At 39.2% G+C, this 26276-nt stretch overlaps 2 protein-coding genes and 1 long non-coding RNA gene across 5 annotated transcripts; 2 read left to right on the forward strand and 1 right to left on the reverse strand.

Moving 5' to 3' along the window:
• Positions 1–1609: 1609 nt before the first annotated feature.
• LOC117830617 lies at positions 1610–2435 on the reverse strand. Its single transcript, XR_004634806.1, has 4 exons — positions 2322–2435; positions 2141–2233; positions 1958–2053; positions 1610–1866 (listed from the first exon to the last, which is right to left on the reverse strand). It is a non-coding gene; the product is annotated as an uncharacterized LOC117830617 (long non-coding RNA).
• A 1794-nt stretch (positions 2436–4229) lies between these two features.
• On the forward strand, positions 4230–12142 carry mettl9 (methyltransferase like 9). 3 transcript variants are annotated; one of them, XM_034708796.1, is made up of 6 exons: positions 4230–4413; positions 4583–4744; positions 6754–6944; positions 7017–7226; positions 7414–7598; positions 9485–12142. In XM_034708796.1, the coding sequence occupies exons 2-6, from the start codon at positions 4649–4651 to the stop codon at positions 9712–9714; spliced, it is 912 nt and encodes a 303-aa protein (XP_034564687.1). In that variant the 5' UTR covers positions 4230–4413; positions 4583–4648; the 3' UTR covers positions 9715–12142. The 3 variants fall into 3 exon arrangements, with proteins under 3 accessions (XP_034564687.1, XP_034564686.1, XP_034564685.1); XM_034708795.1 differs by having other exon boundaries at positions 4235–4308; XM_034708794.1 differs by having other exon boundaries at positions 4243–4744.
• A 3256-nt stretch (positions 12143–15398) lies between these two features.
• On the forward strand, positions 15399–23563 carry kdelr2b (KDEL endoplasmic reticulum protein retention receptor 2b). Its single transcript, XM_034708330.1, has 5 exons — positions 15399–15725; positions 18697–18797; positions 18995–19153; positions 20785–21037; positions 22540–23563. Exons 1-5 carry the CDS (start codon positions 15635–15637, stop codon positions 22572–22574), a joined length of 639 nt encoding a protein of 212 aa, XP_034564221.1. The 5' UTR covers positions 15399–15634; the 3' UTR covers positions 22575–23563.
• The last annotated feature ends 2713 nt before the right edge of the window (positions 23564–26276 follow it).

Genomic DNA, 26276 nt, shown 5'->3' on the forward strand with positions numbered 1-26276 from the left:
CAGGTCCAATAATAGCTGAGCTGTAGTGCAGCCACCCACCACTAGCTGGGGCTGTAGCTCTGGTTATTGGCTACTGCCTTTATGCTTTGATGCTCTATTGCCTGGATGTAAAAACATGTAAATGACAGATATCATCTTGTAGCATGGCTTTAGTTTGTCAGTGTTATGATCTAGAAAATGGAAATAAAGTTGTGTGTAGGCTTTGTCTGGTTGAACTGGAATATGACAAATCAACCGCAGAAATGCAACACAGGCATGTCGAGGAGGGCTGAGAAACAAGTTTAACATCCTTTACCTGCAGACTCTGTGATCTGTGTGAGCTGTGTTGAATAAATTGTGACAGTTTTCTGAACATTTTCGTACCTTTAGATTAATCAATTAGCCTGAATTTAAATGTCTATTTAAACAACAAGGGAATTAGAACATCAGTGCACATCAGAACACAGTGAAGTAATACCTTGAGACAGTCATTGACATAAAATTGAACTTTGAGGCCACATGCAGCAGTGTGTAAAATGGCTCACCCGTGTCTGCATTGTTTGAGGAAACTTGCATTATTTTGCATTGATCAAACCATTATGACCATGTTTCATCGTGCTTTTATTGAATCTGTTTTGTCCTTTTCTTTAGTGTCATGTTTGATCATATCTCTTTAAAGCAAAGGAATTAATTAAACTAGATTGTGAAATGGTCTAACCGGTTGATTTGTGAGTCACAGGCACACCCAGCATCCCTGTGCACTGGACAGTTACAGTGGATAGCGACCTCTACTTTAAGCAATGCTTCACACCCTTTGCACATTGATTTAGAGCTTCTTCACTCTGGACTACAGTTTTTAGTCTCTAGGTGTAGAACAAAGCAGTACAAAAACAGCTTTGTTCCTGCTGCAATCACTGAACTGAACAACCAATAGTGGGGTTTTGCCAGACAGACTCAAAACTCTCATTTTTAGACTTAAATTGAAGTCAAGATTTGCTTTTTTATTCAAGTAATTTTCATAGTTTTCTGATATGCCTTATGAGTGGAACCTTGAGCACTTTTATCATTTTATCATTCTAACATTTTACCAGGTTTATTGATTTTATCATTTTGTCACTTTATCATTTCATCATGTTTATTGATTTTTATCATTTGATCATTTCACCATGTTGATTGATTTAATGATTTTATCATGATTATTGATTTTATCATTTTATAATGTTGATTTTATCATGTTATCATTATATAATTTTATCATTTTACCATGTTTATTGATTGTATCATTTTAGCATATTTATTGATTTCATAATTTCATAGTGTTTATTACTTTTATTATTTGATCATGTTTATTAATTGTATCATTCTATCATGTTTATTGATTTTATCATTTTACCATGTTTATTGATTTTATCATTTTACCATGTTTATTGATTTTATTTATTTATTTATTTTGTATTTATTAGTTTATTTGACAGGGGCCATGCAAAACAAAAACTGCCAAGCCAGAGTTAGCTATTAGCTAATTTCCATCTGTGGTCCCTGGGCAGGAAGATATCATTTTACCATGTTTATTGATTTTATCATTTTTATTACATTAGTTTTAGGATATTTCAGTTGTTTAGCATATAAAAATTGTTTGTTCATGTTACATTTGTTTTGTTATTCTGTGTGTCATGATCTGATATCTAACTGGCTGCGAAACAAGTTAACCAACTTGTACAAGTAAAGTAACCTGAACCTGAACCTAAAGTAACCTGAACCAGGTTGAAACTATACCTCTTTGATGTCTGGTACTGTGAGTAACTTGTCAAGCTGTATGAGGAACATCTCCACAAGCATCTGTAAGTCTTCACAGTACTTGTCTCCAAATCTCTCGGAGAAAATATCCTAAAATGAACAAACAGATTTGGTCAGCAGTTGTTATCATCAAAAAGAAGGAATGAACGTTCCTGCTCAGCGCCGCATCAGAGACAACTACCTGGAAGAAGAGGCGTCTCTTCTCGACGTCTTGAATAAGGTTGTGAAAAAGATGGAGGAGGTGTGACACAGACAGTCCATCTCCTGAAGGATTTATCTGTGATATGAGACAAACTAAACATCAGGAGGTTGCTGCTCCAAAAAAAAAGTAAGCAGACAGTGCATCATATAAAGGTGAATGTACCTCTGTGTTCCACAGTGAGGTGATTTTCTCCAGTTGAGGCTGGATGATCTCAAGGTTTTACATCTGCTCAGTGCGACACAGCTCCAGTGTCAGCTAGAAGCCAAAGAAACAAGTATCAGACCTGATCCAGTTCAGTTTTACATGACAGGCCAAGTAACATTCTTTCATCCAGGTACATTACCTGAGCCTGAAGACCGAGGCTCAATAAACACCTCTGTCTGCGGCTCAGAAGCTCAGGGATGACCTCTATGACGGCTGTAATAAAATCATCCAGCAGCCCATAAGTAGCCACGACTTTCTGCTGCACAGTTTCTCAGATCGCTGCAGAGACCCGGTGCACAGGTGGGACCAGGAGGCGCAGGCAGGACAGGGGCAGAGGAGGAGGGCCTGGGCAATCAGAGATAAATTTACAGTCATTTGAAAAGAAGAAAGGGAGAAAAAAAGTTATCCAAAGCTGGGATGTGGAGGGTTCCTTAGCAGGATTAACTGGGATAATTGGGAGTGTGCGTGGACAGAGTCTGCGAGTGATGGTAAAGAAGATATTGTATGCAGCAGTGAAAGTTAGTGAGGGGATCTTGATGAGGCAACATAAAATCAGCTCGGGGCCAAAACAAAAGTAAGATAGAACTGTCACTCTGATCACTGTTCAGCTTCCCCTCTCTTTACTCTCCACCCTTCCTCCTAGAAATAAAAAGTGGGGGGAGGTCGATGCGTACAGCAAGGCTTAGCTCAAACAGGCTTATCGCCTGACTCCGCCTTCCTGGTCCTCTGTCTAACACTTCTCTAAATACTTTTCCCTTTGTTTGTTTGTTTATTTTATCTTGGTGTGTGTTTGTGCTGGGAGGAGAGAGGAGGCATGGAGGAGGATGTTAACAGAGCCTCTGTTGAGCCTCCCTGAGGTGTCCTGGGCCTAACTCAACAAAACACCTGTGAAGGGAGGTGCCCACTTGATAACCCTGCTGATATGTTATGCTACCCATCTATCTTGTGTTTATTTGTAAAACTGGAAGTTGGATCAATCACTGACTTTTGAGAGCTGGGCTTTAAAAAGTTTGTGCATCTCCCCGCTCCTTGTTTGTTGTAGCAACATCTAGTGTGTGACATCTTGCATCATGCTTTGGTAAATATAATCTTTTTTTCTGTCTGTCTGCTTGTTAATCAATCCCATCTTACAGACAGGACTCAGTCTGATCTCATCTTAATCCACCATGAGCAGAGCACTTTGCAGCATTTAGCAAGTTACAGTGGCAAGGACAAACTTCCTTTAACAGGCAGAAACCTCCAGCAGGACCAGACTCATGTTAGACAGACATGTAAATGTACTTTGTTACTGTCCACCAATGCCTATTTCCTATATTTTATTTAAGGTGCAATGACATTATTCTCTAACACCAAAAGTTACGTAGGAAAATAATTAATATCTAGTAGAGGAATCTAAACTTACTACAAAAAACCTAAGAAATGTGTTTTATTTGCTTTCTTCTCTTGTATTATTTTGTTGTTACTTATTTTCAATAATAACACTGCTTGATACAAAGACATTGGAAAACGCAGAGATTTCGCAATAGTCTCAAATTGCTTCACTTACCAATGAGTACCGATTGGTATTATGACCATTTCTCCAAACCCAGAAGAAAAAAAGTAACATTTTTTACACCATTCCTACCAACAGCAGCTTTAAAGCTTGTCTGTGCTAATGTATTAAGATAAGATAAGATAAGATAAGATAAGATATACTTTATTTGTCCTCCGTTGGGGGAAATTCTTTTGTTACAGCAGCTTACAACACGGGACAGGGGAATACAACAATGTACTAACATAGTTAAAAAATATAATAACAATAATAATAGCAATGACGAGGGTAAAATATAATAAAATAAAATAAAATAAAATAAAGTAAAATAAAATATAACAACTATTGTCTCTGATGATGTCCTGTCAAGTTTAAATCGAGTTTAAAAAAAAAAAAAAAAAAGATGAGTTTGAGCTTCAAACGCTTGTTTTACACCCTCCTCGCTGCGTGTGATGCACCATCTCCGTTTTGTAGGATCTCTGGACGCATTGACTGAAGTAGAGGGGGACACATTTTACAGTGACACCGGAAGTGCAGCTGCTGCGGAATGCGGATGTGTCTTTTTGTTGTGAAAATGGGCTGACACCACACAGATGTAAGACAATATAAATATTTGTTTGCACTGAACTGACAATGGATTGACAGGAGTAAGATGAAGAGTAAATAGCAGCGGGCAGTCTTAAGTCCACCGCGCCCTCAGGTTTGTTAGTGTGTTTGGAGACATGCCCCGGCGTGTTGGTTTACCATTGGCTACCTGTACCTTCTGTATCATCATCTAATATTAACCACACCTCAGAGCTGTCCTCTGCACACACTGCGGCTGCTGTCCGCTGCTCAGGCTCACTGTCCCCGTTATGTGTCATCTACAGCTGAGGACTTTGGTTTTTGTAGCCTGGGTGCTGGGGTACATCGCCTTCCTGCTCTCCATCAGGAGGATGTGGACCGGGAAGTACGTCCGCAGTCCGCTGGTCCGCTCTCTGTTCATGAACATGGTGAGCGAGAGCGAGGCGGCTGCGAGCGATGCACAAGAGGTATGAATTATTGATCCTCAGTCCTGTCTTTCAGCCTGCCTTGTTTTGTTTGATCATTTCTAATATAGTCAATGTTCAGGTGAGCACAAGACGTGCACGTGGTGTCTGCTACTATTGGTAAACTACAGAGGTCAGGATTTCACCAGTTTACAGAAAACCTGGAGAAAAAAGAACATTTTCCTTTCTGTCATTTCTTCTTACTGTCACCTCCCTGCAGGTTATTGTTTTGTATTCTTTTTATTCTTTTCATTTTCCTCCTCACATTTCTCCTTTATTGTCTTTTAGTTCATGACCTATTTGTAAAGCACTTTGTAACCCTGTTTTGAAAAGTGCAATATAGTTAAAGATTATTATTATTTATACAGAAGGATATAAAGGAGAGGATATGAGGGAATTATCCTAATTTTTCTTTAAAAAAAATTGTAGTAAAAAAAAAAGACTTGAATTGGTGTAAAATTCTGCCCGGTGTGATTCATCAGTTTGAGTATAAGGGGCCACTGAAAAAATAAATTTAAGGTGTACTTTTTAAATCTCAGAATTCTAAGATTAAAGTTTATCACATCTGACTTTAATCTCAGAGTTAAAAGTTTAAAGTGTACAATAATTAAGTCTTGCTAACCCACCCTCCCTAAAGTATTTTTTCAGTGGCCTTAATCCCCCTCCATAGCTTGCAATTTGGTGTAAAGGTCCTTAGTGTACAGAAGCCCTAAAAGGACAACAGAATCAGAAATACTTTATCAATGATGAAATACATTTAATTTTATTAGTTTTCTCGTAATAATGAGTTAGTTTCACTTGTTTTCTAAAGATCACAACTTATTCTTTTCGTTATCACAAGATAAATTGCTTTATTTTCTCAAGATAATGAGAAAAATAAGTTGAGATCTCAAGAAAACAATTTAATTTAACTTGTTATCTTGAGGAAACTGATAAAATAGAATGTAATTAATCATGTTCTTTTAGGGGTTTCGCACTAAACATAAAAGGAGCACATTTATACATATTCAGGTAATAAGAAAGGTCTGTTATCAGTTTCTTAAATTATTTTGTTTTTTTGTTTTTTCCACAAACATTGTTTAGGAAGTTTTGCCTTAGTAAAGAATGAAACGACATGTTGTTATGAGACATTTATCTTATGGGTTGAAGATCAAAACCACAAAAAACGAGCTTCATTCTCCTGATAAAATGAGATGAATGATCACATTATCACAAGAAGAATAAGTCGAGATCTCGAGATTACGACAAAATTACGTTGTCTTGAGAAAACAGAGAAAATGAAATGTATTTAATCGTGTTCTTTTAGGGCTTCTGTACAAATGAGTACAGGAAGTGAAACAGTAAAAAAAAGAATATCTGCCTCAGCCTTGTGTTGTTATTTTTTGGGTCTTGCTTTGAACTAAAACTTTATTTTAAACATTTTAAAATTATTCTTCACATTTTTACAATATGTAGTCTTCCTCCTCTATTTATTTATGCCTAGCTTAACTTACACCTTCGACTTTAAATTAAATTGACTTTATTTTTTGTAGTTTCATTGTTTATAAGTATTGTAAATTTTTTCCATAATTATCCTCCTACGTGCAACAATCCTTGACATTTTGTCTTTACCATCAAACATGAAGACTTCTTAGATTTGAAGTTTTAATCTGGACTTGTAGATATCTTCACATCTTTAACCCTCAAAAGTTTTTAATTAATCTAATTTCTACTGTTTTCTCAGATTCTTGCAGCTCCATACTGTGCATGGTGATTGTGATGCACAGAGTTTCTTCTTTTAAAAGCTAAATAGATCATAAACACATCAATTCAACACAATAATGTTCAGCGTTTGTTTCTCAGAAGGATGTCAAACTGAAGCCCCTGTAAAAATGTTGACTATCTCTTTAAGGGTGCTACAGTTTCAGTAATGAGGATCTTCAGAATACTATATCCACATAAATCATGAACCTTTTTGTGATGAATGATGTGTGGACTTGGGTCACATGTAATCCTTCCTCCTGTGGTTCCAGTGGTACAGGTGCTGTCCGGAAGTGCTTGGAGAATCAGTAGAGCCCCTGTTCATCCAGAGTCACCTGGACTCAGGTACCAAAGCTTTCCTGAAGAAGAGTGTGGAGAAGTCCGGCTGGATGTTCACTCAGCTCTACCACTCGTTTGTCTCCACGGTCCTCAGTCCGTTGGTGTCACGCACCTCCATTAATGGGTGAGTATCACAGACTCCGTCTCTGTTTCACCTGCACCGTGTCCTCCTCTGACTCTGTTCGCTCTGTCTCAGGTTTCTGGGTCGCGGCTCCATGTTTGTGTTCTCTGAGGAGCAGTTCAGGCGGCTGCTCCGAATCGGTCCAGAGTGGAGGGCCGAGAGACTGCTGGACCTCGGAGCGGGGGACGGAGGCGTCACAGAGGTGATGGGAGCTCATTTTAGAGAAGTCTATGCAACAGAGGTCTCTGTGCCCATGAAGTGGCATCTTCAGAGGAGGAATTACAAGTGAGTAGGAAACCCTGGGAATGTTTCAGACTCAGAGCTTTGGCAGACCAAAATCTAAGCACATGTGCACCATGAGTTCCTCAGCTCATCACGTCATGTAGAGATCAAAGCGTTAAGGTGATCAGTGAGTGAAGTCTTGTAATAGTTTCAGGTTATTTCTGAAGATCCCTGTGTTTGTGGTTTTCAGAGTGCTGGGCATCGACGAGTGGCAGCAGACTGGTTTCCAGTACGATCTGGTCAGCTGTCTGAACCTGCTGGACCGCTGTGACGACCCTCTGCATCTCCTGCAGGACATCAAGCGATCACTTGTTCCCAACACAGGGAGGCTCATCCTGGCTGCAGTGCTTCCCTTCCAGCCTTACGTGGAAGTCGGTCAGTACAAACTGTGTGTGTGTGTGTGTGTGTGTGTAGACATTCTGTTATCCCTCAATAATGATCTGGGCCTTTATTTCCATCAGCTCAGCTCTGATTTATAATAAAGACAAAGCTTAATTTTGCAAGCAATCAGTTAATTAATAATATGTCTAAAGCACAAATTAATTTAAAAGCACATCTTGACAAACTTCAGTCTACAAGAACAAGGCCTTGCTCTAGATTGTTGCTGCCCTCTTGTTGCACTTCTATGTTACTACAAAATACAGGTTGACTGATACGTTAAAACAAACTTCTGATCCACTTTAGTTCAAACATTATGTTTTCTGATACTTTGTAAATTCTTAAAAGTACTGGAACGATTTTTGATTTGACATTATGGACCAATAATATAGATTATTTATTTATCTGCATATCAATGGACTCACGTTAGAAGTCCCTATGCTTGTGGTCAAACTTCTGTCCCTGACATTGTTGTGGATGTGTGTGTAGAGATCACGTCATACAGGGCAGGTAGAGAGACGTCTGCAGAGTAGACTCAAGATACTGCTCCAAATAGAGCTCAGAGAAGAAGGAGAGCTGAATGAGGACAGTTTCATGTTAAATCGACTGCTAAAACTGTATACACAAATCATTTTGGGGTCAGACAAGACTCTGATGCGAAGCTTCACTCTAGAATAGAATTTAAAATCCTTCTTCTGACCCACAAAGCCCTTAATGATCAGATGCCTTCATATCTTAAAGAGCTCATAGTGCCCTACTACCCCTCTAGAACGCTACGCTCCCAACACGCAGGCCTTCTTGTCATACCAAAAGTCTTTAAAAGTAGTATGGGAGGTAGAACCTTCAGTTATCAAGCCCCTCTCTTTTGGAATCACTGACCAGTCAGGGTCCGGGAGGCAGACACCCTCTCTACTTTTAAGAGTAGGCTTCAAACTATCCTCTTTGATAAAGCTTATAGTTAGAGCTGGCTCAGGCTTGGACCAGCTTTTAGTTATGCTATTATAGGCTTAGACTGCCGGGGGGAACTGATACACTGGGATTCTATCAGTGTTTTGGTAAAATGCTAGCTCAGAGTTCTTGCGGCATGTTTTGCAAATTGCATTCATGTTATCCTCCTCTGAAGCATTGATAAACATCCACATCTAAAATGCCATTTTTACTCCCATCAGCTCGCTCTAAATAAGTAAATGAAAGTATTTTTTATCAGGTGATTTTACCAGATAAAAATGAAATACTGGATAACACATTATTCAATATTCAAATGAATACATTCCTTATCTGACCGATGCATATATTGTGCGTTTGCTGTGAACATGCAGTGTTTTTAATTTTCTCTGATAGAGGAGAATGTTTACTCTTTTGTGCCAACTTAATTAAAACATGTGGGCTTATTTGTTGCTTGTACAGGCCCTGTGGTAAACTCAGATCCTGTTATTGTTTGATTACTCAGAGTTTACTCTTTAAATAGATTTCACATAGCAGTTTGCTTGGAAAACATTGACAGATTTTCTGAGATTTCACCTGAAGAAATAGCTGTTTTTTCTTGTTAATAATGTACAACAAGTATTATATATCTAGATATTGTTCTGATAAAAAATGGACATTATGCTTAGTAAGCATGAACTTTTTGTTTTACACACTCTGTATTTGGGATTGACATCTGAGACCATAAACTGTATAATCAATGGACGTAGTATCCGTGACGGATTAGAAGACTGCTTTTTTGTACCAGGCTGTAAACATGTTTATTTCTGCTGTAAAGATCGTCTTTTTTAAATGGGTGTGTATGTGGTTTCCAGTGTTTCTGCAGCCAGTTTTTAGCACTTCCACATGGGTTTCATATTTTAAGATGGGAGGTTAACGCTTGTTTGTATCTGTCTCAGGAGGAAGATGGCAGCGTCCCACAAATCACCTCAAAGTAAAAGGAAAAACATGGGAGGAGCAAGTGACCAACCTGTCCAATGAGGTGTTCCGGAGGGCGGGGTTTGAGGTGGAGGCTGTGACACGGTTGCCGTACCTCTGTGAAGGAGACATGTACAACGATTACTACGTCCTGGATGATGCTGTGTTCGTCCTGAAGGCCTCAGAGGAGAGTTCAGTGTCTGTTTATTGAACACCAGACGCTCTGTGGGAGCGTCTGAAGACGACTTCCGCTCCTGAACGGATCTTTGTGCAATTATCAGAAGCTTCATTCATAAAAACCCAGTATTTCTGACCTGTTTAGAAATAGTGAGTCTGAGGTGAAGCTCAGGTACTGTAGCTCCTACATTCACCAGCCATCATGTGTGACAGTGATACCTCGACTTTAAAGCAAAAAAAAACAAAACAGAATGGCACTTTGCCTCTCTGAAATGCTGACAAAGATCAATTCTTTAAAGACATATCAACATGTTGTTGGTGTTTGTGCTGTAAAGTCATCAGTGTTTAATGTTAGTGTTTCATCAGTCTTTAATACTGTATGGAGATAATCATCAATCATGGCTATCTTGTCTTGTCCAATCTGATGTGAGGGACCAGTGCATGAACACACTTGATTTTAACCTTTACTGAGTGATTACTTTATGACAGAGTATTACAGAAACTTTACAAATAGATAAAGTAGATTAGCAAGAATAAAGCCGTAGGGATTAAAATCGCTTAAATCGAAAATGAAGTCTTAATTTTACAAGGTAGTTATGGATTAATGAAGTAGTAATAGTATGACACCAAAGTCAAATTATTCTAAAAACATCATATTACAAAAAAGTTGTTCAATTGTGAGGAAAAATTGTAAACCCACAATTAAAGTTCTTAGAGATTTAAATGTCCAAAATATACAGTCATAATATGAATGTAAAGTTCTGATATGAGACTAAAAAAGTCATAACATTTAAAGAATAAAGTCTTGGTTTTTGAAGAATTAAGTTGTGAGAGAATATGAAGCTAGAATATAAGTGAGGCGCTAATAAAACATCAAGGCTGTTTTTTAAACCTCTGACCATACTATACTAGCAGTACGTTCCGATTTGGCCAAAATTCAGTATGTAGTATGTGAACAAGAGCAAATTCTGCAGTATGCCAAAACTCCCCAGATGTCCTACTGATTTGGGAAAATGTCTCAGTATGCAGCAGATCAGTCTCCCTTGCATACTGTTTCCCACAATGCAATGCACTAACGTTACAATTCTTCTTTTTTAAATTTAAACCATTTTTAAATCGTAAGTGATGCTAAAGAAGCAGTTTATCAGCTTGGCCGTTGCTTACTTCCGCTTTCTAAAACCAGAAATCCAGCGACACCTGACCCACCTTCCTGCAAAACACAAATAAAAGTCATACTACATACTACCTTCAAACACAGTAGGTAGTATGCAGCAGGCGGTTTCAAAAACAGCCGAAGTCATATTATGACAGGAATACTATTTTACAAGATTTGAGTGAATATGCAATATATAAAGGCAGAGTCAGAATTTTACAAGGAGGTTATGGGAGATGAAATTATGATACCGAAGTCATAGTATGGAGAAAAACAAGAGAAAAACAAGCAAACAAACACAATTTCCCCCCCCAAAAAGTCTTGTTATGACGGTGAAGTCCTGAGAGATTCAAATTTAAATGTTTCAAGAATGAAGTCATCATTTTATGAGAATAAAGATGTAGCGTTACAAGAATAAAGTCCTAATTTTAAGAGAAAAGGGGGAAATTACAAATGTAATATTACGAGGCCGCCTGTTGGACCACCTTTCTCCAGAGACGATTCAGTTTATTTCACATCTTCAAGCCAAAAGTTTAAATATTCATGAATTATGAAACTTGTACTGAAGTATAACTTTACAAGATGCTCCACATTCCTCATTCTAACACAGGCTGTTCTCCTGAAATAACCAAACAGGTTTTTTCTCATGAAATGATGACTTTATTTTTGTAAAATTGACTCTTAACCATCAAAACCTGAGATGACCCGTCTTGAATGTAGTCCTAATACTCTATCTTAGCTTTACTTCTTACATCTAACTGAAGCTGTGTTTTATTACATGCTTGAAAAACATATTGCTGAAATTTTATAAAACTTGAGTTGCAAAGATTTTGCACTATCTCCTGCAGCTAGTTGCTAACTTTAACTTTAACAGCTTCTGTGTGGGCTGTGGCTAGAAACTAGCTTAAGGAAAGTACCAGAAGTCGCAGGCTTAAAGCTCCGTGGAGCAGGTAGTCATCACAATACAACTGTAGTCAAACTCACAAAGCTGTAAAAACTGTTGGCAGAAACTATCCACAGTATGCTAACAGGCTAGCATTAGCCTCCATTAGCTCCTGGTTGTGCTGGATCTAGTGGGACTGTAGCAGCAAATTCCCAAAGTGGACTAAACAGTGAGTGAGGTCAAACTTTTTGTACGTAAGGGGGTGTTTTCATTCCTTGTTTTTTGTAAGATTCATGGTCTCTCTGTGGTGTGATGTTCTCCTGATGTTACTCCAACAAACAACTCAAACTGTGCCATAACTCAAACCGTATTTGTATTGACAGAGTATGATGTGGACTCCAAAATAAAGAAGTACCATATTTTCAAGAAGTCTCAGCTCTTTTTTTCCATGTCACTGATAAATGTGAGGTGTATTTAAATTAGAGGATATTAGTCCCAGGGCTCTCAACTAGGTGAGTTTTATTCTCCCTGATTGTGCAAAATGATATCTGCGTTAAACGTTATAGGCCTACAATTCACCTTATTCACAAGGATACAACCTTCCTCTGATATCACACTCAAGGTGTCAGGATGGAAAGCTCAAATGTTTTTTATAACGTCATCCTGCGGTCATAAATCATAAAGACTGGGAGTCTGAAAAATCATATAACTCTGTCATCCCGAGACTGAACCTTGACTAAAAGAGAATGTAAGGTTAAAAGAAAGTCTGGAGGAACCATCAAACATCTCACCTGCCACGCCACTTTACGTCCGTTGCAACCTTAACAAACTGTAACCTAGAGAGCGGCTTAATGCAAACTGTATTTGTTGAAATGGTTGGTAGCCGATTATCAAATATGTCTTTTTTTCTATCAAGTCAAGTCAACTTTATTTATATAGCACATTTAAAAACAACCAGTGTTGGCCAAAGTGCTTTACAAGGTAAAAAGTACATGAAGACAACAATAAACAACACAACATAAAGGGATTTTAATGTCCTCCTTACAAGGTAAAGGCCAAAGAGAAGAGATGTGTCTTCAACAAAGATTTAAAACATTCAACACTGGGGGGAAGATCATAACTGGAGTGGCAAGCCATTCCAGAGCTTGGGGGCAGCTGCTGCAAAGGCTTGGTCCCCCAAGGTTTAAAGCTGACTTTTAGGCACATCCAGGAGCAGCTGGTTTCTTGACCTCAGTGCTTGAGCTGGGTTGTGAACATAAATGATATCGGCCATTAGGATGGTGCCAATCCATTTAGGGCCTTGTACGTTAAAAGTGCAACTTTAAAATCAATCCTGTGACGGACTGGGAGCCAGTGGAGAGCATGCAGCACAGGTGTGATGTGCTCCCTCATTTTCCTGACAGTCAGGAGGCGAGCAGCAGCGTTTTGAGCAAGCTGCAGGAAATGAATAGACAACACGTCTAAGCCCAGATACAGGGTATTATAATAATCAAGCCTAGAAGTAATAAAGGCATGATGTACCACTCTCTCTAAGTCTTTGGGAGGGAGGGAGGGAGGCTTTTACCTTAGCTATAAGTCTCAGCTGGAAGAAGCTGGACTTAACAACAGAAGAGATTTAGGAAGTGGTCTAATGAGCCCATGTTGTTAAATTCTCAGCGTTTCACTAACCATAAGTAAGATGTAACGTTTAGAGAGTGGCTGGTCAAGGCAGATTGGAGTCCTGACAAGGTGAGCATGAAGCAAAGCAGAGGGGTCTTGTTCACCCTGAATGTGCTTCTCTGCTATAACAAACATAACGCTCACTATGCTTTATCCTGCTTATTACCCGGCTAACAACTCAAAACAAAAACAAATAGACTCTCAGTTTTGATTGAAAGATAATGTATTGATCTGAAAGTGATTTATTTATACAGCTAAAGCAAATATTCCCTCTGATTCAACAGTTGGTAGCATCTCCTTGGCAATGATATATTCTCATTGACTAGGACTCTGACTCATCCACTTATCCAGGATATCACAATAACACTGATGTCAGGACGGCTTGTGGTCAAGTCGCACGCCCCATGTACAGAGGCTGTAGTCCTAAAGCAGCCAGTTTGATTTTAACTCTTGGCCCCTTTTCCGCATGTCACTCTGCAAGAGGGGGCTCTGGGGGTTCTCCTTTAAGACTTTTTTGCATACAATACTAAATTCCCTGCATTCTGTTGAATATTTATGCAACAGTTTATAGAGGAAATATAATAATGTAGAAAAAAACAATAATCTCAAATACAGAATATTTCAAAGAGTGCATTTTCTGTTATTATGGTTATTTGATCACTGCATCCAGAATTATTTTACGACTCTGGAAAACTGACATAAGCCCAATCCTGAAAGACTGGGTAGATGCAATGGTAGAGACAGTATCTTACGAATCCATGCTGCACAGATTAAAAGGTAATACAGAAGGTGGTACCACATCCTGGGACTGCTTTTGGACTCACAATGGATGTCCTGTCTGTATTATGTATCCTTTATCCTATGTTTGTGATAGTCTGTCTGGCCTGGGCAATGTATCCCAGTTTATTTGTATCTCAGCAATTTATCAGTGCTGATTTGTTTCTATGGTGTCAACAGGCAGAGATAAATGATGAAGTATAAGTTCATAAAGCATACCTTGCTATATTGTCATATAACAGTGCATAGGACCATGTTTACAAATCCTGAAAGTAGTGATTGAGACCGAAAACATGTTAAGATAACCTTATCTCAAGTAATAAATCAACCAGGAAGAAGGGTCATTTTGAATCTGTCTCAACTATCAGACTTTTTTGCAGTCAGTGGAGTCCCACTTTAAAAAACATTTCTAAACTGGCTTGTTGTTTGAATCCAATATATTACATCTCTTGCTAATATGCAACCTTTGGTCTCTTGATTCGTCTCCGCTTTAGGATGCTGCACTTTTTCAAAGTGGTTGAAAATGTCATCCAGACCACATAATTTAATTGCAAAATATTATATAATAGAGCCAATAATCTCTCTAAACTGTCCAATGTTTATGTTCATCCGTTCATAAAGTTAAACATAATAATAATATATGCATTTTATTTAACGGCGCCTATCTTAGCACTCAAGGTCTCCGTACAGGGCAAAGTTTAAAAGAAGAAAAATATCAAATTATGCTGATAAAATCCACAAGGCATGATACAGAGTAATTAATAAATAAAAATAAAATTAACAGGATAAGTTAAAGTTCAGTGAAGAGGTGTCATCAGAGTGAATATGACAGTTTAAAAAGATGAACATGAGCTATAAATGCTGTAAATATATTTTTTTTTTCAAAGATCTGTTTATTTGAATTTTTATACATTACATACAGAAGATCAATGTAAACAGTTAAAGCAAGGGATGTTTTGTTTGTATAAGAAAACAAAATAATTGAATGAAAATTCAAACAATGATAATAAATGGTAATAATCTAAAATAAAAGATTATTAAGAAAATAGATAATATTGAAAATACAATAAAATAAAGACGCTGTTAAATTAAACTATGATTAAATAATAAATAATTATTTCCCATCATATGCATTTCCTGTTTAAGCCAGGAGGAAAACGTCAACTTTACTACTTTTCCCCCTGTACTTGAAGGCAGCACTCGCACAGCATAATGTATGCAAATGAGGAATCCTCGGACTCTGATTGGCTGAGCTCCGGAGCGCTTCACGTCTAGCATTGGATACCGATGCGCTGGCCACGTCCCCGAGCCACGTCGCGCTTTGCTCGCCATTTTCCCATCTCCTGAAGCCCGAATCGGTCTCTTTTAGTGTCACAGTGTCACTGAACACTGTCAGGGCAGAAATTAATCTAATCAGGGGACGAACCGAGCTCTCTGTAGAGTCTTTACCCAGCTAACGTCTGCCGGAGCTCCGATTCAAACATGAACATTTTTAGGCTAACCGGCGATCTCTCCCATCTAGCAGCCATCATCATCCTGCTGCTCAAGATATGGAAAACCAGGTCGTGTGCCGGTGAGTGGTCAAAATCCTTTACTTACAGTTATCCAACACTTACAAGATTTAATTAGTCGTTTAAAAAGCAACATGGAAATACACTTGGGAACGTTTTTACTGTGTAACTTCTCCTGCAGTCAGAGCTCGGGAGCTGGTTTCGGCTAACGTGGCTAACAGCTTGCCACTAACACTGGATGTTAAAATCTGACAGACACTTTGAGGAAAGGACTTCATGCAGGGTGACAATAGACCAATGATTCTGTTTGTATGAGATATTTAAAGGGGTGATTGTCTCTTCTTCACAGTATGACCCTCACAGTTCATAACTTGAGACCGGAGGGCCACATCATACATAGTTTGTCCCTGCTGGGCCTCCGTCCTATAAATGATAGGTGTAAACTGTGTTGATCTTCCCCTGTTATTCATTCCTCTTAGTAGTGAGGTTGTGAGTGGGTGACCCCTCTGACGTGGCAGCAGTCAGTCCTCACAGGTTGACAGCTGGAGACACATTGACTGGAGCAGCAAGGAGAAGTTTGCTGCCTCCTGAGTCCTGTATTATCAGGATCAAACCCTGCTGTGTTCTCCTGGTCAAAGGTTAGAGCTGTATCACTCCAAGACAAGCAGTAATCTGAGCTATGCCACTGCTGCTGTCTGCAGCAAAGATTAAAGCAGACACATCTACATACAAGACAGTTATGATCAGGGCTCAGATCAATGGCATGTTAGAGATCTGCCATGACTACACTGGGTTTTTAATGGACAGAGCTAGTCTACAACCACATTTACATTGTTTTTTCCTACATAGTCTCCCTTTGGATGAGAAAAACGCATCATTTTACTATTCAAATGAAACAGTCTGCATGACTGCGTCTGGAGGGAGTCTTTGCCTTCCACAGTGTGTGCATCTGAGGGTGTAAACACTCAGAGTACTACCCTCTCTGACCTCTGATCAAAGATACTCCTGAGCACACTTTGTGTAAGCTTGTATGGTGTTATCTGTTTTTGTGACTATGAATTAGGAGTACACAATAAATCATATTATGAACATTTGCATAAACCGTACCTTATTGAAATGAATGAGTGAATCATTGACTGTTTAAGATCTATCTGTTCTTCTCACTCAGCATGTTTATTTCACCTGTTAGATGGAGGACTAAGTATGTCCATGCATCTCTTGATGTGTTCAAATGAAGCTTTAGTCAGCTAACCTCAGATTAACTGGTGATGATTCAGTGATGAAGAACCTGTTTTGTCTCAGGGGAAGCACGATGCAAACAGAGGTGATGTATAGAACAGCAGGTAGACAACAGAAACAGAGTTAATTAATAAGCTCTCTTTGATTTGTGTTTATTCACCACACAGTGTTATTATCACACATTGCTTTTCTTCACACTGTGCAGACCTTGTGTCAGATTAGCTGTTAAAGGTTTGAACCCAGTGTGGGTATGTATATATGTTCACTGTATGGCAAACACTCCACATTTATATGCTTTAATTTCCTTCACTTCTTCAATGAACATCACAGACAGTTACAGAATGCTGTGTCAGTTATTCTCCTATCTTGCTGCCCTACTTGAAATATTAACATTCTGCACACAGCAGCACATAAATACTGCACACTGCACTTTGATGCTTTTGCATTTTAATATTTTTATAATTGCATTTTTTCTTCTTGTATTTCTACATTCTTACTTCATGTACATGATAAGATAAGAAAATACCTAAAAATTAAATTGTTGCAGCAACACAGACATAGCAGCAAGAATAGTACAAGAATAATGGACCACAAATAGAGTACATTTGAAAAAAGTTAAAATAAAATTTTGAATAAGTATAAACAAAATAAGAATAAATAGATACAAAATAATTTGTTAAAGATAAAAATAAATAGATACAAAAATTAGAATACCAAATTTAAAAATGTGAAGGTATATACAAATGCTGCAAATGTTGTAAAGAGTTGTAAATACAGGCAGTAAGCAAATGTTATTTAGTAGTAAGAGGTTTACATGGTTTGTGACAGATTGTATGCTTTATGAATAAATACACACATGTGGGTTTGTAATATGTCTGTATGCAGACAAATATAATAGGTATATGTATGTATGCCTTTTGAGAGTGTTTTTCTTCTATGACCTTGAAGGACAGTCATTGCATTTCACTGCCCACCTGTATGAGAGTGTGATGAATGTAACTCTTGAATCTAGCTTAGCCATGAAACACGATGGTTTAACATTAGGATGACAGTGCAGGGCAAAGTGGACTGAGTAAATACTGAAGGTCCATGTGAAAAGATGTTACAAAACAAAAGAAAGAAGTCTGGCTGCAAAGTCCACAAGGTTTGCAGAGAGGTTTTCCTTCTGCAGGACAAAGATCTGAACTTGGTAAAGATAAAGAGAACACTTTTTCTCACTGAGTGTAAATGCAAAGAAAAGATCGGATCACTTGTCGTCTTTATAACTCGTGCACATTCAGATCACAGGTGTCACTGAGGTGTATTTGTGACTGTGAGTGGTGTAACGATCACTGGTTTGGTCCTCCTTGTAGTCTGACTCTGGGTGTGTCTGAGGGGAATGTGTTGTCACTTGCCAACACACAAGACAAACACTGAGACGTCATGCTTCAGAGCAGCTAAGGATGACGATCCACACTGACGCCACACATGCCTGAAAACTACAGTGTCACTTTTTAACATCATGACTGCTCCTGTGGAGCTCTACCTGTTCAGTGCAACACAATGTTATGGGGAAGTGGTGTTGCAGAAAGGAAGACTTGACAGTTTTGTTGGTCCTGTAGTGATAGGATGTGGGCAGGCTTTGTGGTTTGAGGTGTGCTGTTAGTTTCTCACTGTGAGTCTAATAGGAAAGAGAACCAAAAACTGAGGAGAGCTGCAGCCTTCACCTTCAAACACTAGAAAGGACTTCATTTATGTGATCGGTGTGTTGACATGTGTAATCATTTTTGAATGTCCTCTGGTGTCCCCTCACAGGTATCTCTGGGAAGAGTCAGGTCCTGTTCGCCTTAGTGTTCACCACTCGCTACCTGGACCTGCTCACCTCCTTCATCTCCCTCTACAACACCAGCATGAAGGTGAAACACTCGCACCACGCTGCTCCTCACACTCACATCCTGCAGCACTCACTGCTCTGCTCGCACTCTGAGGAGACACACCTGTGTTGACTAAAGGAAGATGAATGAACTGACTTGAATGTATTGTTACAGTTTGTATCACATCAGACCGGAGAACACTGTGAATGTTGACCTTTCATCTGGTGTCTCTCTTTCAGATCATCTACATCGGATGTGCGTACGCCACCGTGTACCTGATCTACCTGAAGTTCAAGGCCACCTATGATGGAAACCACGACACGTTCAGGGTGGAGTTCCTGGTTGTCCCTGTTGGTGGTCTGGCTTTCCTGGTTAACCACGACTTCTCTCCCCTGGAGGTCAGAGATACACTGCACAAACTCACACTCACTAAGAAACAAATGTCTCTGAGTGCACATCTTATCCAGCCAACTGAGCAGGGGATCTTTGTATGCATGGTCCTGTTTCTCTGTTTATACTGACCATCTTTCACTGCATGCATTTGAAAGCTTAGCAAGTCATCCATCAGCTGCCTTCAGACTGACTGATGCAAATTATTTTAAATGTAGAAGAAATACTTTTTGGATTCAGGAAGAACGTGTTGTGTAAAACAGAACAGGAAATAAGCCATATTAAGACTTAAACTGCACTCCTTAAAATGTTCTAATATTGCCCCGGGTGTGCTGCATGTGTGAACACATAAGCTGGATCTTTTCCCAGAGGTGATGACATTTAAACCAAACAATTAGGGATGCACAATATTTGTATCATTTTTCTTGTTTTGTAACAAATATTTTACAAACAATACTGACAACATAAGACAGACAAGGTCATCATGATTGAGGTAAAATGTTTGACATGATATACCATAATAAGGGACAGAGAGGAGAAAAAACAAACAAACAAACAAATAGTGGGGTGGTGAACTGTCTAGCTCCTAAGTGTCCAAGAATTTCTTTAGAATCCTTAAGGTCCTGTTAATTCAAGATTGTCCACAGGAGGCACAAACAAGGCCTTTTCCACAGCAGAACATATGAAAATAAAGACATTATTATACGTTCATAAAAGTTATCCAGTTCTTCCAATATTTTTCACCTTTTTTCAATTCATGTCTTAGAGAGAAACAACATTCACTGAATTAAATAAAACACCAAGTCTCTCTCGTAACAGAATGCCCCTCTTGCTCTTCATGTGTCCCGAAAACAAACATTTTTCTTCTTGCTGTTCAGACACTCTTGGCCCTGTTCACATTGATGCTTCTTTTAATTTTTGATTATTAATAATTTTTTTAATATACATATTTTTGGCCATTTTTGCCTTTATTTGATAGGAAAGCTGGAGAGAGACAGGAAATGTAGGGAGTAGAGAGTGAGGGAAGACATGCAGCAAATGGGGGAGGCCAGGAGTCCAACCCTATATTTGTAGTGTAACAGGAGTGTTGTTTTGCTCCTCCTTGCAGCACCTGTGCTCACAAGCTTTTCAAAAAGCAATTTTTCTGTCTGTTTCTGACACTTCAAAACACTTCCAAACAGCTGATATGTTGAAGCTTGTTGTTGGTGTGCGTAAGTTTTCATCATATCTGCCGATTTCAATTTTAAGCTTCTATCTGCTGATACCGAAAGCAAGCCAATAATATGCTGCATCACTTCATGCAAATCCCCTCCACCTCCACAGGGTAAATCTCCAAGCTGTGAGGGACGTGACTGTGAAAAACTTAAATCAATCATCAAGACAGGATAAGTTCCAGTCCCATCTCACAGAGAAGACTCAGTCTGATCTCATCTTAATCCACCATGAGCAGAGCACTTTGCAGCATTTAGCAAGTTACAGTGGCAAGGACAAACTTCCTTTAACAGGCAGAAACCTCCAGCAGGACCAGACTCATGTTAGATTCATTCACACAAACACATCTTTCAGTCAGGGATGAAAAAAGGCTTCAGTGAAAAGTATGCAGGGATACTCATATCAGTGCTTCTTCCTCTCTCTCCAGATTCTGTGGACGTTCTCCATCTACCTGGAGTCGGTGGCCATCCTGCCCCAGCTCTTCATGATCAGTAAGACTGGCGAGGCCGAGACCATCACCACCCACTACCTGTTCTTCCTGGGACTCTACAGAGCGCTCTACCTCATCAACTGGATATGGAGGTTCTACTTCGAGGGATTCTTCGACATGATCGCCATCGTCGCTGGGGTGGTGCAGACCATCCTCTACTGCGACTTCTTCTATTTGTATGTAACAAAAGGTGAGGGATGCTGCACGTTTCTTTCATTGACAATCACCAAAGGGGGTTTGCTCTTTAAGTCGCAGAGGGGTCGGGCCATGCTGCTTCTTGCCATCAACAGAGGGTTATCTGCTTGTTCCAATTTATATTATCGCAGTTTCTTCATCCAAGTGAAGACAGATAAAATATTCAGTCAAATATCCAGTTCTGTAAAATCTACATATCATAATACAGGCAGCTACAGCAGACATCAAAATGAAAATGGGGGGTTATTTTGCATTTTAATGATAAGACAGCTGAAGGGAGACAGTGAAGAGTGAAGAATGAGGCTCAGCAAAGTACCATGGATGGGATGAGGACTAAAGCCTCTCTCTAAACGGGGCATGCCCTAACCCTTACCACTCAGGTTTTCTCCCTAACCCTTCCCACTCAGGGTTTTCTCCCTAACCCTAACCTGGGACAGTGGTTGGTGGATTGTTGTACACATCAAACTGCAATGCACAAGCTCCAAGTTATACACTGTATACCCATGGCAAGGGGTTCCGACTGACACAGAAAGCGTGAGTGACATGCATTGGCCCGTGCAAGCCCATGGCACCCAACTCAAACTGCTGAGGCGTAGGCTGAGGTGAGGGGTGTCACTTTAAATCTTGCGGCCAAAGTCCACCAGATCTGTGTCCGGTCCTTCTCTATTCTTGTCAATGTGTTAACTCCCACTGGATCCGCTCTGTCGCGCTCCGGCTGCGTCTCTGATCCGACAGGTCGGAATGCAACGTATCAGATATGTAAGACTTCTATTTTTGCCGGATGACGGAGCATGACGCATCAATCTCAACAGAGCAGATGGAGCGGGACTGGAAGTCAGGCACCAAAACAAAATGAAAACATCTGGCTAATTTTCAGAATAAAACACTCTGTGTTATCACCAGATCGTATTTCACTTAACTACAACAACAAACCGCAGAGAGCACAGAGCCAGACTGCAGTGGATCGGAGACAGACCGGACACGGATCTGGTGGAAGTCCCGTGTGAGAGGAGGGTAGACCTCACTCCAAAACAGGCGGGGTGAGCTCTTGCCCCAGACAGGGCATCTCACCTTGAGCTATGAGGCACCCCAGGGAATTTTTTTTCTCTCGTGTTTGTTCACATCCAACTCATTATTTATGTAACTTCTAATTCTGCAGTGTCTTGGCAGCAGTGCACAGCGACTCCTGGGTCCTGATGGGTAAAAATAGTGTCACCAATTTTATTTATAGACTCTTAGGAGAGCTCTGCAGGCCATACAAATCTTAGTATAATCTCCTGAACCAAGAACACCTGAGTTTTTATGTTTCTCTTCTCATAATCTAGTGTCAGTAATATCATTATCAGGGTACTCTCCAAACTCTCAGATTCAAAAGAATGAATGATCAGTATGGGTGGATATAGAAGAGCTTATACTACCATGTTTGTATTCCTCCCTCAGTCTGTGTTCTCCTTGCTCTTCATGCTTTAAATGTTCTCCTCTCTTGTCTCGTTTCAGTTCTGAAAGGGAAGAAGCTGAGTCTGCCAGCTTAAGTGCCAAAGCGGAGAGTTTCAGCAGACTCATGGACGGGGTTCGGAGGGAAGGAGGAGTGGACGTGGACACCTCTGATGACCCCCATCCCACCCCACCATCAACTTCCACCTCCTCCTCCTCCTTTTCCTCCTCCCCTCCTGTCAGAGTAAGATGCCTGAGACAGAGAGCGAGCGGGACCTGCTTCTGGATCCAGAAGCAGCAGAACCAGAACCCCTGCAGAGGCTCGTCCACGGCCCTCGGATTTCTGTTTGATGCATCTTGCCTTAACTTTTTTATTACTCTGTAAAAAGGAAGAAAAAAAGTGAGAAAGTTTTCTACAGAAAAAAGTGTACACATTGGTGAATGCGAGCTGAAGGTGTAAAATTGCCTGTGATTTGGCGTTGTATGATACTGAAGCGGACTTCTTGTGGTGGGCTGTTATTGACTTGAGCGTTTGTAAAAGTATTTGCAATCGAAATAAATGTGCTTTGTTTTTCCTGATAAATCTGGGGGAGGAATTTGTTGAATCTTCACAATTTTGGAGGTCGAATAAATCATGTTTTGCTTTTATTTTTTTGACCACAATGCATTCCCATGTATTAAAAATATACATATTAGTTCCCATTAAATTCCACTTAGATGCCATGAGTTAGCTTTCTTAATTCAAAAAAAGGAATTCAGGCTGGAGTTATTTTTCTGTTGAAATGCCTTCAGAATGAACTGGTATGAGATTTTTCTCAGAGAACACCAATCTGTGTAAAGTGGCGTTCTTTAAGTGACACATTTAATAATAATATGCCCATTTGGACAGTTTCGATTGCCTGCAAGAACACATCACTGCCCAGCAGATCTATTAACGGAGGTTCCGTCAAATGTTTGAGATGATTCTTCTGTCATGTGCTGTTTGTGACTCATCACAACAGAGATTAAAGTCATTTTCTTTTAGGTGCTGATGTATTTATTTTTTATTTTTCCTCCTGGTTCAATAAACACGGTCCGTAGAATTGTCCTAATGTTGTGCCTACTTTCAACAGCAGAATGAAACCCCGGTGTAAGGGATGGTGTGACGATGATCCACTGAGAGCCTGATAGTCCTCGACACATTTTAAACTGTGTTCATGCAGAACCACCCAACCTTTTTTTGTTGCATGACATTTCCACCACAAAGAAACACTACCTGGGTTGACATTCTCTTCATTCTGCGTTTTCAATGAGGTAAATGATGCACTCAATTAGTTTGGCATTGCATTCCTGTCAGTTTTTTCTGCGATAAAGAACATGAGTTTTTTTAAATGTGGCTCTTACAACTGAATCTTATCTCCAACAATTCAGGCATTGCATCACAGAGCTGAAAGTAATATTAATTAAGCAAAGGCGGTTTTTAACTGGTACATAAATTTTTATAGCACCTTTAAAAACACATTCACATAGTGCAACAAGAGAAGCATGGCAGGATTCAACAGCATGGCTGGATTTGGAAGATAAAATAAACCTTTGATAGCAGACGAAGAGTAGTGTAGAAATTCTAACAGTGCAAAAACAAAATACAACGCAAAAGATTAAAAAGAATAAACGCAAATGAAAAAGAATAAAGTGGTGCGACAGTAGACCAATAAATCATTGTTTAAAGGGGACATATCATGCTTTTTTCATCAATATATATTGGTCTAAGAGGTCCCAAAAACATGTATTTAAAGTTTATGCTCAAAAAAACACTTTGAAATCAGATTTTGGCCTGCCTGAAAAGTCCTTTTCTTCATTCCTCATCAGAACACTCTGTTTTCCCTCTGACCACGCCCCCTCCGGAAGTGGATGTGCCTCGGCTCTCCAGCACGTTGATCTAATGTTTACATGTTGGCTGAATATACACGGCTGCTCAGAGATCGCGTTACTTCAACCCTCTGAATCTGATCCTGACGGAGAGGCGCCTGTAGCAGGACCTTTCTGAAGGATTGGTCATAGATTTAGTGTTTCTTGTTGTTTTATTTATCAGTATGTAGACGTGTGTCTTGGTACACAGCTACGAGCATGTAGCTATGTGGCTATGCTAACTAGCGCTAGCACTTATCCATGATAAATCATCCACTAGATCTTCAAATCTGCAGACGTGGGGAGTAAACCCGACCTCTGCCAGAAAGGCAGCGGGACCTTTTATGAAGGATTGGTCACAGATTTAGTGTTTCTTGTTGTTTTATTTGTCAGTATGTCGACGTGTGTCTTGGTACACAGCTACAGCTACAGCTACAGCTATGAACATATAGCTATGTGGCTATGCTAATTAGCGCTAGCACTTATCCATGACAAATAAAAATCATCCACTATATCTTCAAATCTGCAGACGTGGGGAGTAAAACCGACCTTTGCGTTTATTAAGAAAGCCTACAACTAGCATGCCTCCCTCCTAAGCTCCTTGTTGGCACATATTTGTGCAGGTAATGAAAAACGGGGGAGGGATTCAGCATTAGTTTATGCATGCTATGGGCTGAACAAGCTCCGAGCTCTGACTCCGTGACAGACCGGATATTGTTGTTACGTAACAAAAACACGGAAGTCTGAAACGGCTCGTTTCACACACATTTACAGAAAGGTGTAGAAATCAAAACAGGGGCAGAATGGATTTTTTTCATTCTTGGGGGGTTTGTAGACATGCCAGGGACACATATTTCAGGTAAAGAACCATTAAAAAGTCAATTTTGCATGATATGTCACCTTTAAGAGGTTTTCCAAAAATACATAAATAGATAAATAAATAAATAAAAGCAGATAAGCAAATAAAAGCATTGAAGGACAATAAAAATGTTTTAAGAAGAAGACGACATCACATCATAGAAAAGGATAAATAATGAACATTAAAATAATAAATAAATAGAAAATTATAGAACAATAAATAATCAAATACAATTAAAAACAATGAATTAGTTGGAAAAACTAAAAATAATAATAAAATAGAAATAAAAGCGGTTAATAGGATGAAGTCACATAATGGCAAGTCTGTAAAAATAGGTTTTAAGAAGATATTTAAAAGATGTGACTGACTCTGCGAGCCTTTTCTTCTCAAGGAGGTCGTTCCAAAGGATCTAAGGCCATGAGATTTTCAGAGTTAATTCCTTCACATTAATTAATTGTTATTTTATGCATCAAAACAAAGTAAAAAACAAGAGAAAGCAAGAGCAAAGCATTTTGAATGTCATATTAATATATGACATTAGCAGCATTTCACCAGCAGATGTCGCCATTGTACAACCAAAGTGTGTCACAGTCCCTTCAAACACCTGAGGAGATCCTTCAGGTAGAAGTCAAAGGAAATGCATACAATGAAATAAATAAATGAAGAAATACCTAAATGAATAAAGCTAAAACAAATTCAATCTACATGATTTGTAAAGAAGATGAATCAATTCAGGAAGTATTAAATAAATAAACACGTGTGGGAATACACAAGAAAAGAAAAACTTACAAATTGAGAAACAATTTCATTTTGTTTTTACTTAAATGAAAATTAATAGTACAATTAAAAAATAAAGGGATAGAAATAAAAAGTGACTCATACTTAAATACAGGAGTTCCCAAACTTTAAAGCCCAGTGTCAGAGACTGCAGACCCCTCATTGTCCAGGGGTGGTTCCATGTTGCTCGGAGTTGCATGCAAGAACTAGTAGGCCAATCCAAAAACCTACATATTACTTTTTCATGTATTAAACGCTATAGGAAGCATCATTTCCT

The sequence above is a fragment of the Notolabrus celidotus genome, chromosome 18 (genome assembly GCF_009762535.1).
Source record: "Notolabrus celidotus isolate fNotCel1 chromosome 18, fNotCel1.pri, whole genome shotgun sequence".
In the NCBI taxonomy this organism is placed as follows: domain Eukaryota; kingdom Metazoa; phylum Chordata; class Actinopteri; order Labriformes; family Labridae; genus Notolabrus; species Notolabrus celidotus.

Bases quoted from the DNA above. Each gene is read 5' to 3' on its own strand.
- mettl9 (XM_034708794.1), top strand. From the start codon at position 4,568: ATGTGTCATCTACAGCTGAGGACTTTGGTTTTTGTAGCCTGGGTGCTG. The intron at 4,745-6,753 runs GTATGAATTATT...CTGTGGTTCCAG, and splicing joins CTGCGAGCGATGCACAAGAG to TGGTACAGGTGCTGTCCGGA. The intron at 6,945-7,016 runs GTGAGTATCACA...GCTCTGTCTCAG, and splicing joins TCACGCACCTCCATTAATGG to GTTTCTGGGTCGCGGCTCCA.
- kdelr2b (XM_034708330.1), top strand. From the start codon at position 15,635: ATGAACATTTTTAGGCTAACCGGCGATCTCTCCCATCTAGCAGCCATC. The intron at 15,726-18,696 runs GTGAGTGGTCAA...GTCCCCTCACAG, and splicing joins GAAAACCAGGTCGTGTGCCG to GTATCTCTGGGAAGAGTCAG. The intron at 18,798-18,994 runs GTGAAACACTCG...TCTCTCTTTCAG, and splicing joins TCTACAACACCAGCATGAAG to ATCATCTACATCGGATGTGC.